Consider the following 13,205-nt stretch of genomic DNA (forward strand, 5'->3'; position numbering starts at 1 on the left):
CCCAAAGGGTGGTTAACATGTGGAATTCACTGCCACAGGAGGTGGCGGCGGCTACAAGCATAGGCAGCTTCAAGAGGGGTTTGGATAAAAATATGGAGCAGAGGTCCATCAGTGGCTCTTAGCCACAGCATATTATTGGAAGTGTCTGGGGCAGTGATGCTCTGTATTCTTGGTGCTTTGTAGGGGGGGGGGTGGAGTGGAAGGGCTTCTAGCCCCACTTGTGAACCTCCTGATGGCACCTGGGGTTTTTTGGCCACTGTGTGACACAGAGTGTTGGACTGGGTGGGCCCCTGGCCTGATCCAACAGGGCTTCTCTTATGTGACACAGAGTGTTGGACTGGATGGGCCAATGGCCTGATCCAACAGGGCTTCTCTTCTGTTCTTATGTGACACAAAGTGTTGGACTAGATGGACCAATTGCCTGATCCAACATGGCTTCTCTTATGTTCTTATGTGACACAGAGTGTTGGACTGGATGGGCCACTGGCCTGATCCAAAATGGCTTCTCTTATGTTCTTATGTGACACAAAGTGTTGGACTGGATGGGCCAATTGCCTGATCCAACATGGCTTCTCTTATGTTCTTATGTGACACAAAGTGTTGGACTGGATGGGCCACTGGCCTGATCCAAAATGGCTTCTCTTATGTTCTTATGTGACACAGAGTGTTGGACTGGATGGGCCACTGGCCTGATCCAAAATGGCTTCTCTTATGTTCTTATGTGACACAGAGTGTTGGACTGGATGGGCCACTGGCCTGATCCAACATGGCTTCTCTTATGTTCTTACGTGACACAGAGTGTTGGACTGGATGGGCCATTGGCCTGATCCAATATGGCTTCTCTTATGTTCTTACGTGACACAGAGTGTTGGACTGGATGGGCCATTGGCCTGATCCAACATGGCTCCTCTTATGTTCTTATGTGACACAGAGTGTTGGACTGGATGGGCCATTGGCCTGATCCAACAGGGCTTCTCTTATGTTCTTACGTGACACAGAGTGTTGGACTGGATGGGCCACTGGCCTGATCCAACAGGGCTTCTCTTATGTTCTTACGTGACACAGAGTGTTGGACTGGAGGGGCCACTGGCCTGATCCAACATGGCTTCTCTTATGTTCTTATGTGACACAGAGTGTTGGACTGGAGGGGCCACTGGCCTGATCCAACAGGGCTTCTCTTATGTTCTTATGTGACACAGAGTGTTGGACTGGAGGGGCCATTGGCCTGATCCAACATGGCTCCTCTTATGTTCTTATGTGACACAGAGTGTTGGACTGGATGGGCCATTGGCCTGATCCAACAGGGCTTCTCTTATGTTCTTACGTGACACAGAGTGTTGGACTGGATGGGCCACTGGCCTGATCCAACAGGGCTTCTCTTATGTTCTTACGTGACACAGAGTGTTGGACTGGAGGGGCCACTGGCCTGATCCAACATGGCTTCTCTTATGTTCTTATGTGACACAGAGTGTTGGACTGGAGGGGCCATCGGCCTGATCCAACATGGCTTCTCTTATGTTCTTATGTGACACAGAGTGTTGGACTGGATGGGCCACTGGCCTGATCCAACATGGCTTCTCTTATGTTCTTATGTGACACAGAGTGTTGGACTGGAGGGGCCATCGGCCTGATCCAACATGGCTTCTCTTATGTTCTTATGCCTTAGAGAATCTCTTTGTTAAACAACCTCATAAATTCATAGTTGCCATAGCCCAGGGGAGGGATGGGGATGAGATCTTTGCAGGTCGGGATCAGTGATCCCCTCTAAGCTGAGTTTGTGTGAGCTAGCTCACAGTTTTGTAGCCTCCGGCTCATACATTCTTGTCTCAGCTCAGGAAAAACGGCCCCCAGAGCAAACTAATTGATGCAGCAGCTCACCACTTTAATACCAGGAGCTCCCAAAGTAGAATTTCTGCTCACAAGACTCCGCAGCTTAGAGGAACGTTGGTCAAGATGGCCCCTGTAGGGTTGTTGGTTTCACGTGCCCATGTCTCAATTAATATCTCACCATTTTACAGGAAGAAGCAAATTACAAACGTTTTTTAAAATCTAGATCGAGGGAGGGAATGCCTTCTCCCTGACCGTCTCCGGCACTGAAAGGGTACCAGAAAAAAAGAAAAGGTCCCCTGTGCAAGCAGCAGTCGATTCCAACTCTGGGGCGACGTCGCTTTCACAACGTTTTCACGGCAGACTTTTTACGGGGTGGTTTGCCATTGCCTTCCCCAGTCATCTACGCTTCCCCCCCCAGCAAGCCGGGTCCTCATTTGACCGACCTCGGAAGGATGGGAGGCTGAGTCAACCTCGAGCCGGCTACCTGAAAACCCAGCTTCCGCCGGGGATCGAACTCAGGTCGTCGCCAGAGATCCTGACAAATTCACCTTGAGCTAGGGGAGGGAAGGGGACACCTGGGTTTTGGAGCATGACAACTGGGGGGGGGGGAGGAAGGGGTCTGTCCCTGATTTGTGCAGATGATATTACTAGAACCTTTCCGATTCTTATCAAGAAGCCCTGGTTCTTTAATTGGAAGCTGGCATGTTCATTAAAAGAGATGTCCCCCCCCCCAAAAAAAACACCCGGGGTTGGGGTCCAATGCTGCAGGTGCAATCTTGCCCCCCCTAGGGTTGCCAAGTCCAATTCAAGAAATATCTGGGGACTTTGGGGTGGAGCCAGGAGACTTTGGGGGTGGATCCAGGAGACATGAGGAGTGGAGCCAAGATCAAGGCTGTGACAAGCATCATTGAACTCCAAAGAGAGTTCTGGCCATCACATTTAAAGGGACGGCACACCTTTTCGATTCCTTCCTTCTATAGGAAATAATGAAGGCTAGGGGCACCTTCTTTTGGGGCTCATAGAATTGGACCCCCTGGTCCAATCTTTTTGAAACTTGGAAGGTATTTTGGGGAGAAGCACTAGATGCTAAACTGAAAATGTGGTGCCTATACCCCCAAAACAGCCCCCACAGAGCCCCAGATACCTGCAGATCAATTCTCCATGATTTTTTATGGGAATAAATCTCCCTAGGGAATAATAGAGTTCCCAGCAGACATTTCCCTCCCCTCTGCGCTTTCTGACGACCCTGAAGCGGGGGACGGCCTCCAAACCGGGGGATCCCCTGCCCCCACCTGGGGATTGGCAACCCTACCCCCCCCCCCCCACTAAGCCAAGGCCTTAGTAGCTTTAGGGTGTTGCTGGGGCGGGTCCCGCCTCCCACTTTCGCTTTCAGCCTTTGCAAAAACTTTGAACGAATTCAATGACCGGGGAGGGGGGGGGGAGGTTTGCATCTAATGTGCAAAGGGGGGGGGGGGAGGTTTGAGGCTTCCTATCTTCTCCTCCCCCCCCCACCTGCACGCCTGGGGAAAGGGGGTGGCTTACCTGCAGTGGGAGGGGGCAGCAGATGAGGACGCCCCCTCCCCCTTTGTCAAGCGCAACTCCCAGCAGCTGGTGGCAGAAGAGGAAGAACTGGGGGGGGGGGCAGGAAATGCGGGCGCCAGATACCGAAAAGCAAAAGAAACCAACAACCCCACCCAGCAAAGAGAGACACCAGGAGACCGGGAGGAAGAACTGCACGCGACCGGCGGCACTGGGGGCGGCGGGGCTTCTGAGCGTACGCAGAGTGCAGAGGGGAACGCAGCAGCCCGGGGATCGAGGCTTGCGGGGCGGGATCCGAGTAGGGTTCTTAAGCCCCCTCCCCCCCCCGGGGTTGCATTCTGTGCGCGTTTTAATTCCAGATTCTCACACACACACGTCAAACACACATACACAACCCCATCGACATAGGAACCTGCTCCAAAATAATTAAAAACCGGTGGCGGGCTGGGTCTAAAAACGTTGGTTGCCAGGAGACAAAGGGGGTCCGCCCACAACGATAAGGCTATCGTTTGATTTTTATAAGAAATAAAATTTTCAAAAAATACATAAGGGGGGAAAAGGCACAATTAAAACTTTTGCAAAATAAATGTGTATATTTGAAGGACGTATATATGTAATTATATGTACATCTCCTTCCTTGGAAGTTTTTAAACAGAGGCTAGATGGCCCTCTGACAGCAATGAAGATCCTGTGAATTGAGGGGGAGGCGTTTGTGAGTTTCCTGCATTGTGCAGGGGGTTGGACTAGATGACCCTGGAGGTCCCTTCCAACTCTATGATTCTATATAATTACAGTGTACATATATTGTATATATAATATACTATATATATATATATATATATATATATATATATATATATATATATATATATATATATATATATATATATATATATATATATAATTTATATATATATAATTTATATATATTTATAATTATATATACATCTCCTTCCTTGGAGGTTTTTAAACAGAGGCTAGATGGCCCTCTGACAGCAATGAAGATCCTGTGAATTGAGGGGGAGGGGTTTGTGAGTTTCCTGCATTGTGCAGGGGGTTGGACTAGATGACCCTGGAGGTCCCTTCCAACTCTATGATTCTATATAATTACAGTGTACATATATTGTATATATAATATACAATATATTATATTGTATATATAATATATTGTATATATAATATATATAGTATACTATATTGTATATGGTGTACATATATTGTACATTTTATATTTATAATTATATATACATCTCCTTCCTTGGAGGTTTTTAAACAGAGGCTAGATGGCCATCTGACATCAATGAGGATCTTGTGAATTTAGGGGGAGGTGTTTGTGAGTTTCCTGCATTGTGCAGGGGGTTGGACTAGATGACCCTAGAGGTACCTTCCAACTCTATAATTCTATAGAATTACAGTGTACATATATTGTGTATATAATATAGATAGATAGATAGATAGATAGATAGATAGATAGATAGATAGATAGATAGATAGATAGATAGATAGATAGATAGATAGATAGATAGATAGATGATAGTATACTATATTGTATATAGTGTACATATATTGTACATTTATATATATATATATATATATATATATATATATATATATATATATATATATATATATATATATATATATATATATATATATATATATATGTAATTGTAATTGTAATTGTATGTTTGTATAAATGTACAATATGTAATTGTGTGTGTGTATAATTACAGTGTACATATATTGTACATTTTACTGGCAGTCTGCAGTAGATGTTAAATGCCAATACAGATTGCATTTTCTCCAGGGGAGCTGATCTCTGCCAGCTGGAGATCCGCTGGAAAAGCGGGAGATCCCCAGGCCCCACCTGGAGGCTGGCAACCCTAAATGCAATGCCAATTTTAGTTGCATGCAATAATAATATTGGAACTTCTATTCTGTTTTCAAGCTACTAAAAGGACATTTAACATTTTTAACATATGGTCTAATGGTGAAGGTGTCCCAACTTTAACAAGGGCTCCCTTGCCATGGGGCCAGCGGGGAGAATTGCAGATCTGAGAGGGGGATATTACGGGAGGGGAGGGGCAGATCAAAGGGCGCTACGCGTTGGCTTCGCACTTTTGATTTGCAAAAGTTCCCTCCCTTGGAAACTGACTTTAAAAAAAAAGTATATTTGCAAAAAAAAAGAACAAGAAAAAAAGGGCGGGAGGGAATGAAAGTGGGGGGCTGCTTGGTGTGTTCGCCCCCCTCCCCGACCGTCATGCACACAAAAAAGGCCCACTCCGGGGGTGGGGGGAGCAGGTGGGAGGAGGCGGAACGTGTGAATGTGAAAGTGAAAACGAGCCGAGGGGTTGCATTGCTCTTGTCGCGGTTCCGCCCTCGTTTCGTTCCGGGAAAAGGAGCACCGAATCTGGGCGACGCTCCCCCTGGATCGCCCCCTCCCCAAAAGCCATGGCCAAAACCTTCACCATCCAAGTCAGCAGCGAGACGCGCAAAAAGGTGGGGCGGGGGAACTGGGGAGGGGCTGAAGGAGGGGGGCACGCAGAGGGAGCCGGCGGGAGGCCGATTTCTAAAAACAGACCGCCTCCCTTCTCCAGCTCTGGCACTTGAGAATTCATAAGGCGGGCCTCTGATCATGTGCAGAGTGCACCCTGGTCTTATCTCGCCCTTTAGCTAGGCTCTGGGAATGCACGACCTCTTCTCCCCCGCCCCTCCGATTTGCCACAACAAGCAACCCCCTGGGTCTAAAAACTAATGCATTTCACCTTCTCCTCATTTCTTCTTCCTAGATGATTGATTTCAGAGACTCCCTTTCTAAAGAGGTAGGTTACGTTTGCTCCCCTATGTGCCCTGGTTGCCAATTCACATGTCCCTGCCCTCTCCGATTTCTTTTTCTGTCTCGCCCTAAAGGCAGAAGAGTTTCTCTCCACCTTTTTACCTGCCAAAATATTGCAACTGGATCAGTTTTTGAAGGTAAGAGAACTCCCCCGGTGGAGTCTGTCTCGTTTTCTCACTTCCTGGCTCCACTTTGAACTCAGCCGTGTGGAGCTTCCACATTCAGAGGCAGTGTACCTTCGAATGCCCTTTGCTGGAGGGTGAAACTTTGGCTCCAGTGTCCTGCTTAGGGGGTCTTCCAGGGGCATCCGGTGGGCTGCTGTGGGGACGGGATTTTCCTGAAGGGCTCTTTTTATTTCTTCTTTCTAGGAAGACAAACTGAATATTAAAGACCTGTCCGTACTTCGTGCCCCGCTGGATATTCCCATCCCAGACCCCCCTCCCAAAGAGGATGAGGTGAGACATTTAGGTCCTTTCCTCTCCATCCCCTCAAAATCTGGACGCTAAGAAACACACCTGTAAGGCCAGGGCAGATCCACATTTGGTTGGTTTATTTCTTGTACAGATGGAGACAGAGAAGGAGGAGAAGGAAGGTGAGTGGAAACCAAATTTGGAGGGGGGGGTTGGGGGCGGGCTCTGTGGTTCTGTGCATTTACTACCCCTTTGTTTCCTGCTCCCAGCCCCCAAATGTGGATACCTTAAAGGCAACGAGTCCATTGTGTCCCTTTTGGACCGGGTCAAACCTGAAGTTCGGGAGTTCAGAGAGAAATGCGTCTTGGTGAGTTGGCAGCATGCCCTGCCTTCTCTCCTTATGTCCTTAGATGTGCAAACGTCTCCATAGTAGTCTCTGTGCCTCAGGGGTCTGTAGGCAACCCAGCATCTTTGCCTCACTCCCTTCCTCTTCATTTCCTATTAGGTTGCTACCTGGATTCAGTACATGATTCCCAAAATAGAAGATGGCAACGATTTTGGGGTGGCTATTCAGGTAAGAGGCCCCGAGACCGTCACTTGTGAAACGTGTTTCACCTGCCCATCCATCCCACACATACTTCCTCTCCACCCCTTTCTTTGAACAGGAAAAAGTCCTAGAGCGGATCGTGGCCTTGAAGACCAAGGCGGAAGGTTTCCAGACAACCATTGCCAAGTAAGCAGTCAGGGTGGGTTATAGCGGAAAGGGAGTTGAATGAAGAACGCTGCTAAGTACCATCAGTATTATTTATTTATTACTTTAAATTTCTATCCCGCCCTCTCCGCAAGTGGACTCAGGGCAGCTGACAACATTCATATTCTCAAGTTAAAACCAATAAAACATAATTACAATTACAATTGAAACTTTTAAAAACCATTTTGTGGTGCTGCGTCACTACAATTTAAGCGAGTTCTTATTTTCGGACGGTGATCACCTAGGACTCTATACGATGTCAGGTGGCAGTTCTCTCCCGGCTAGATATCAAAGGCCTGTCGAAACAATTCGGTCTTACAGGCCCTGCGGAAAGTGGAGAGATCCTGCAGGGCCCTTATGGCCTCCGGGAGAGCATTCCACAATTCTGGTGCTGCTACCGAGAAGGCCCTAGTTCACGTCGAACGCAACCTTGCCTCCAGTAATATGCCCCTATAGATATTCTTATGTCAAGGACACAGTAGGTAATGCTTTTTGGCCAGAGGTGGCCAAACTGTGGCTCGGGAGCCACATGTGGCTCTTCCATCCATATTATGTGGCTCTTGAAGTTCCCACTGCTGTGTCAGCCAGCTTGGAGAAGGCATTGCTCTCTTGAAATCACTTTTCCAAGCCAAGCCAGCTGGCTGCCTGGAGAATGCATTTAAAGTTGCTTTCTTTCCACATCTTCCTTCCATCCTTTATTTCAGCTTTCAAACATCTTAGGTTCATGTCTTGCAGCTCTCAAACATCTGACGTTTATTCTATGTGGCTCTTACATTAAGCAAGCTTGGCCACCCCTGCTTTTGGCATTCTGCTACGTCTGCATCATCCGTTTACGCTTTAGGATTCCATTTAGGATTGGGTGCAAAGGATCAGAATGGCTATCTTCACCTGTGTGATTGCAATGAGTTCTGTGTTTGGATGGAGTCCGGGCTTTGGGAGCCCTTGCTGTAGGATCTCATGTTGTCTGACGTTGTTAGCATTATGAGGGTCTCTTCAACAACCAGATTCTGGACACCTTCCCCTCCTAGGAAGAAGACGACATTGGATTTATATTCTGCCCTCCACTCAAGAGTCTCAGAGCGGCTCACAATCTCCTTTATCTCCCTCCCCAACAACAGAGACCCTGTGAGGTGGGGGGGGGGGCTGAGAGGGCTCTCCCAGCAGCTGCCCTTTCAAGGACAACCTCTGCCAGAGCTATGGCTGACCCAAGGCCATTCCAGCAGGTGCAAGAGGAGGAGTGGGGAATCAAACCTGGTTCTCCCAGATAAGAGTCCGCACACTTAACCACTACACCAAACTGGCACAAAGACATCGTAATTGCAGATTGCCTTTGAACGAAGCTAATATTTTGCCTCAGTTGTTATTGCAGTTCGACTGACGATTTTAATTGTCACCGGCTAATGTATTGCATGGTTTGTTGAGTGTTATAGGCCTTGGCTATTTGTTAAACAGAAAGGTGGTGATTAAATGAACCTGATAAGTAAAACGAGCGAATGCAGTAGTAGAACAGCCGTCCCCAAACTTTCTGAGTTAGCGGGCACCTTTGGGTTCTGACATGGTGACAAGCACAGCCACAAAATGGCTGCCTCAAGAGACAGAGACAGCCACAAGATGGCTGCCACAACTCACCTACAGTGAAGATTTGTGGGCTGCAATGGCAGGCGCTGCTGAAGTAGCGTTTGTAAAAATTTGCACAGCCAATCAAATCTCCAGTAGCCAATCAGAAGCCTTGCTGAGAAAGAGCCCCACCCACTTTAAAAAAACACTTGGTAAGTGCCCAGAAAGGTGTCAAGTGGGCACCATGGTAAGCTGAGGCAGCCATTTTGTGGATGGCTCTGCTTCGTTTGGCAGCCATTTTGTGGCTGCACCCACCACACTGTCAGGATTCCAAATGTGCCCACAGGTCAAAGAGGTTGGGGACTACTGTTGCAGATAAAAGTCTAGCGACAGACTCTCTTGCTGTATGCATTTTAAACTCAACACTGCTCTCCATTCCAGGTATTTCTCAGAGCGTGGCGAAGCAGTGGCTAAGGCCTCCAAGGACACACATGTGGTATGTAGCCAATGTATTACTCCCTTAGAAGTCACACCTGTTCTGTTCCACTCTAAAGCCTAACCAAAAAATCCACAAGGGAGTGAAGGCTTTGAAGTCTTCCCCCATTTTTCTTGGTTGGGCTGCATGGGTCCTAAAATTGGGATGTTCACCAGGAGAATAACACTGGGATAGCAAAGAGTCCCCATAGCACCTTTAAAACGAACACATTTTATTGTAGCACAAGCTTTTGAGAAACACAGCTCTCTTCATCAGTTAAAGAGAGCTGTGTTTCTCCAAAGCTTATACTACAATAAAAGTGGTTAGCCTTAAAGGTGCTATTGGACTCTTTACTGGGATAGCAAACATCCTTGAAGAAGGGTCTTTAAGCATTTCTTCATTCGTTCCAGATGGATTACCGGTGTCTTGTCCATGAACGAGATGAGGCTATCTACAGAGAAATCCAGATGATGGTGCTTGACATTCGTGGGTTTTATGTGAGTATAAATATATTAGACACAGGGCAGTTGGCTTGAGGAAGGGAGGAAAGAGAAAGTAGTTTCTTAATATCTCCCATTTTGTTTTGCTACAGGCTGAGCTCTACCACATCTTGAGCAAAAACCTGGAGAAACTGACTAACCCCAAGGGGGAAGAGAAGCCGTCGATGTACTGAGAGGCCTTCTTCAGTGGATTCTTCGGCAATTGCCTCTGTCTTCTTTGCCAGGGTGGCACATAAAAAGAGAAGGTTATGGAGGGCAGAGAGATGTAAAAGTAGATGCACAACTGTCTTTGCTGGATTAGACGCAAATATCCTAACGAAACCTGCTGTGACTTCTTTTTGTTGACAGACCCTGTGAAATTGTATGAAATTAAAGCTGGAGAAAATATGTGTTATTTTCATGTAATGGTTTTTTTTTTTTAGTAGCTGCATTATTTTTCCAGAAATGTCTTTGTTTTGATTCAAGAGCCACTGTGAATCTGATCTCTCAGCCTTTTCTCCGTCGACGTTCTGGCCAAGAGAACGTGCTCTGGCCTCTCTGTTCTGAGAAGCAATCAATGCACACAGTCAAAGAATCCAGCGACTGAAGAGTAAAACAAGAACATTTGTATTTTGTGCTCTAAATCCTTACACCTTTTCAAGGGCATCTAAATGTCTGTGATGCTGGAAAGAGCTTAATTAGTTTAATAAAAATGCCTCATTTCACTAAGGTTTTTGTTTCTTATTCTTGGGGACCAAGAATTGCTATTTGAAAGACTTAGGGTGGGCATTTGAAAGACTTAGGACTCTGGCACCTGCCAATGTGTTTCCTGGTGCCCGCTTCCGTCTTCTCCAAAGCGTCCCCTCCTCCCTGAATCAAAAAATAAACCTTGGCGTTCTGCTCTCTGAGCAAAGTGACAGGTGTTTCAGAAAAGGTTCCAGGACCTTTCTTGCTGGAGGGAAAGGGCATTCAGAAACAACACAATGAAAAGGTAGAAGAAGAAGATGATATTGGATTTATATCCCGCCCTCCACTCCGAAGAGTCTCAGAGCGGCTCACAATCTCCTTTACCTTCCTCCCCCACAACAGACACCCTGTGAGGTAGATGAAGATATTGGATTTATATCCCGCCCTTCACTCTGAAGAGTCTCAGAGCAGCTCACAATCTCCTTTCCCTTCCTCCCCCACAACAGGCACCCTGTGAGGTAGATGAAGATATTGGATTTATATCCCGCCCTTCACTCTGAAGAGTCTCAGAGCGGCTCACAATCTCCTTTCCCTTCCTCCCCCACAACAGGCACCCTGTGAGGTAGATGAAGATATTGGATTTATATCCCGCCCTCCACTCTGAAGAGTCTCAGAGTGGCTCACAATCTCCTTTCCCTTCCTCCCCCACAACAGACCCCCTGTGAGGTAGATGAAGATAATGGATTTATATCCCGCCCTCCACTCCGAAGAGTCTCAGAGCGGCTCACAATCTCCTTTCCCTTCCTCCCCCACAACAGACACCCTGTGAGGTGGGTGGGGCTGGGAGAGCTCTCACAGCAGCTGCCCTTTCAAGGACAACCTCTGCCAGAGCTATGGCTGACCCAAGGCCATTCCAGGCAGCATTGTACCCTGCTGAGAAGGTGGCACACAAAGCCTGTTCTCAAAAGTTCAGTATAGTGCCCACGGGTGCAACAAGGTGGAGAGCCAGTTTGGTGTAGTGGTTAAGAGTGCGCGGACTCTTATCTGGGAGAACCGGGTTTGATTCCCCACTCCTCCACTTGCACCTGCTGGCATGGCCTTGGGTCAGCCATAGCTCTGGCAGAGGTTGTCCTTGAAAGGGCAGCTGCTGTGAGAGTCCTCTCCAGCCCCACCCACCTCACAGGGTGTCTGTTGTGGGGGAGGAAGGGAAAGGAGATTGTGAGCCTCTCTGAGACTCTTCGGAGTGGAGGACGGGATATAAATCCAATATCTTCATCTACCTCACAGGGTGTCTGTTGTGGGGGAGGAAGGGAAAGGAGATTGTGAGCCCCTCTGAGACTCTTCGGAGTGGAGGACGGGATATAAATCTAATATCTTCATCTACCTCACAGGGTGTCTGTTGTGGGGGAGGAAGGGAAAGGAGATTGTGAGCCGCTCTGAGACTCTTCGGAGTGGAGGACGGGATATAAATCCAATATCTTCATCTACCTCACAGGGTGTCTGTTGTGGGGGAGGAAAGTAAAGGAGATTGTGAGCCGCTCTGAGACTCTTCGGAGTGGAGGACGGGATATAAATCCAATATCTTCATCTACCTCACAGGGTGTCTGTTGTGGGGGAGGAAGGGAAAGGAGATTGTGAGCCTCTCTGAGACTCTTCGGAGTGGAGGACGGGATATAAATCCAATATCTTCATCTACCTCACAGGGTGTCTGTTGTGGGGGAGGAAGGGAAAGGAGATTGTGAGCCTCTCTGAGACTCTTCGGAGTGGAGGACGGGATATAAATCCAATATCTTCATCTACCTCACAGGGTGTCTGTTGTGGGGGAGGAAGGGAAAGGAGATTGTGAGCCCCTCTGAGACTCTTCGGAGTGGAGGACGGGATATAAATCCAATATCTTCATCTACCTCACAGGGTGTCTGTTGTGGGGGAGGAAGGGAAAGGAGATTGTGAGCCGCTCTGAGACTCTTCGGAGTGGAGGACGGGATATAAATCCAATATCTTCATCTACCTCACAGGGTGTCTGTTGTGGGGGAGGAAAGTAAAGGAGATTGTGAGCCGCTCTGAGACTCTTCGGAGTGGAGGACGGGATATAAATCCAATATCTTCATCTACCTCACAGGGTGTCTGTTGTGGGGGAGGAAGGGAAAGGAGATTGTGAGCCTCTCTGAGACTCTTCGGAGTGGAGGACGGGATATAAATCCAATATCTTCATCTACCTCACAGGGTGTCTGTTGTGGGGGAGGAAGGGAAAGGAGATTGTGAGCCGCTCTGAGACTCTTCGGAGTGGAGGGCGGGATATAAATCCAATATCATCTTCTTCTTCTCTGATGCTAAATTCCAGAGGGTTTTTGTGTGTGTGTGCTCTATTAAGCTATGGAAGCAACACCTAAAGGGAGTTGTGGCACCAACCTAGCTGCCTTTGTCGAATTAGATAGCTCGAAATTCATCAGGTGCAGCTTTACCCGACAGGCAGTGCTGAGATCAGGAATGCTCTACCTGTTGGATCTTTTTCCCCCTCTATTGGTGCTGTTAAAAGAACAAGAGTCAATGTAATCAATAAGATGGGATATCCAGTAAACACTGCAGTAGGATTTAGGTTAGAGATAGGGTTGCCAATCCCCAGATGAAGGCAGGGGATCCC

At 47.6% G+C, this 13,205-nt stretch overlaps 1 protein-coding gene across 1 annotated transcript; it reads left to right on the plus strand.

Moving 5' to 3' along the window:
* Positions 1-5,703: 5,703 nt before the first annotated feature.
* Positions 5,704-10,602, plus strand: PSME2 (proteasome activator subunit 2). Its single transcript, XM_060255321.1, has 11 exons — positions 5,704-5,868; positions 6,159-6,191; positions 6,280-6,342; positions 6,574-6,660; positions 6,770-6,797; positions 6,885-6,982; positions 7,121-7,189; positions 7,281-7,348; positions 9,365-9,419; positions 9,809-9,895; positions 9,991-10,602. Exons 1-11 carry the CDS (start codon positions 5,821-5,823, stop codon positions 10,069-10,071), a joined length of 717 nt encoding a protein of 238 aa, XP_060111304.1. The 5' UTR covers positions 5,704-5,820; the 3' UTR covers positions 10,072-10,602.
* The last annotated feature ends 2,603 nt before the right edge of the window (positions 10,603-13,205 follow it).

This window comes from Heteronotia binoei, chromosome 15, assembly GCF_032191835.1.
Source record: "Heteronotia binoei isolate CCM8104 ecotype False Entrance Well chromosome 15, APGP_CSIRO_Hbin_v1, whole genome shotgun sequence".
Taxonomy (NCBI): Eukaryota; Metazoa; Chordata; class Lepidosauria; order Squamata; family Gekkonidae; genus Heteronotia; species Heteronotia binoei.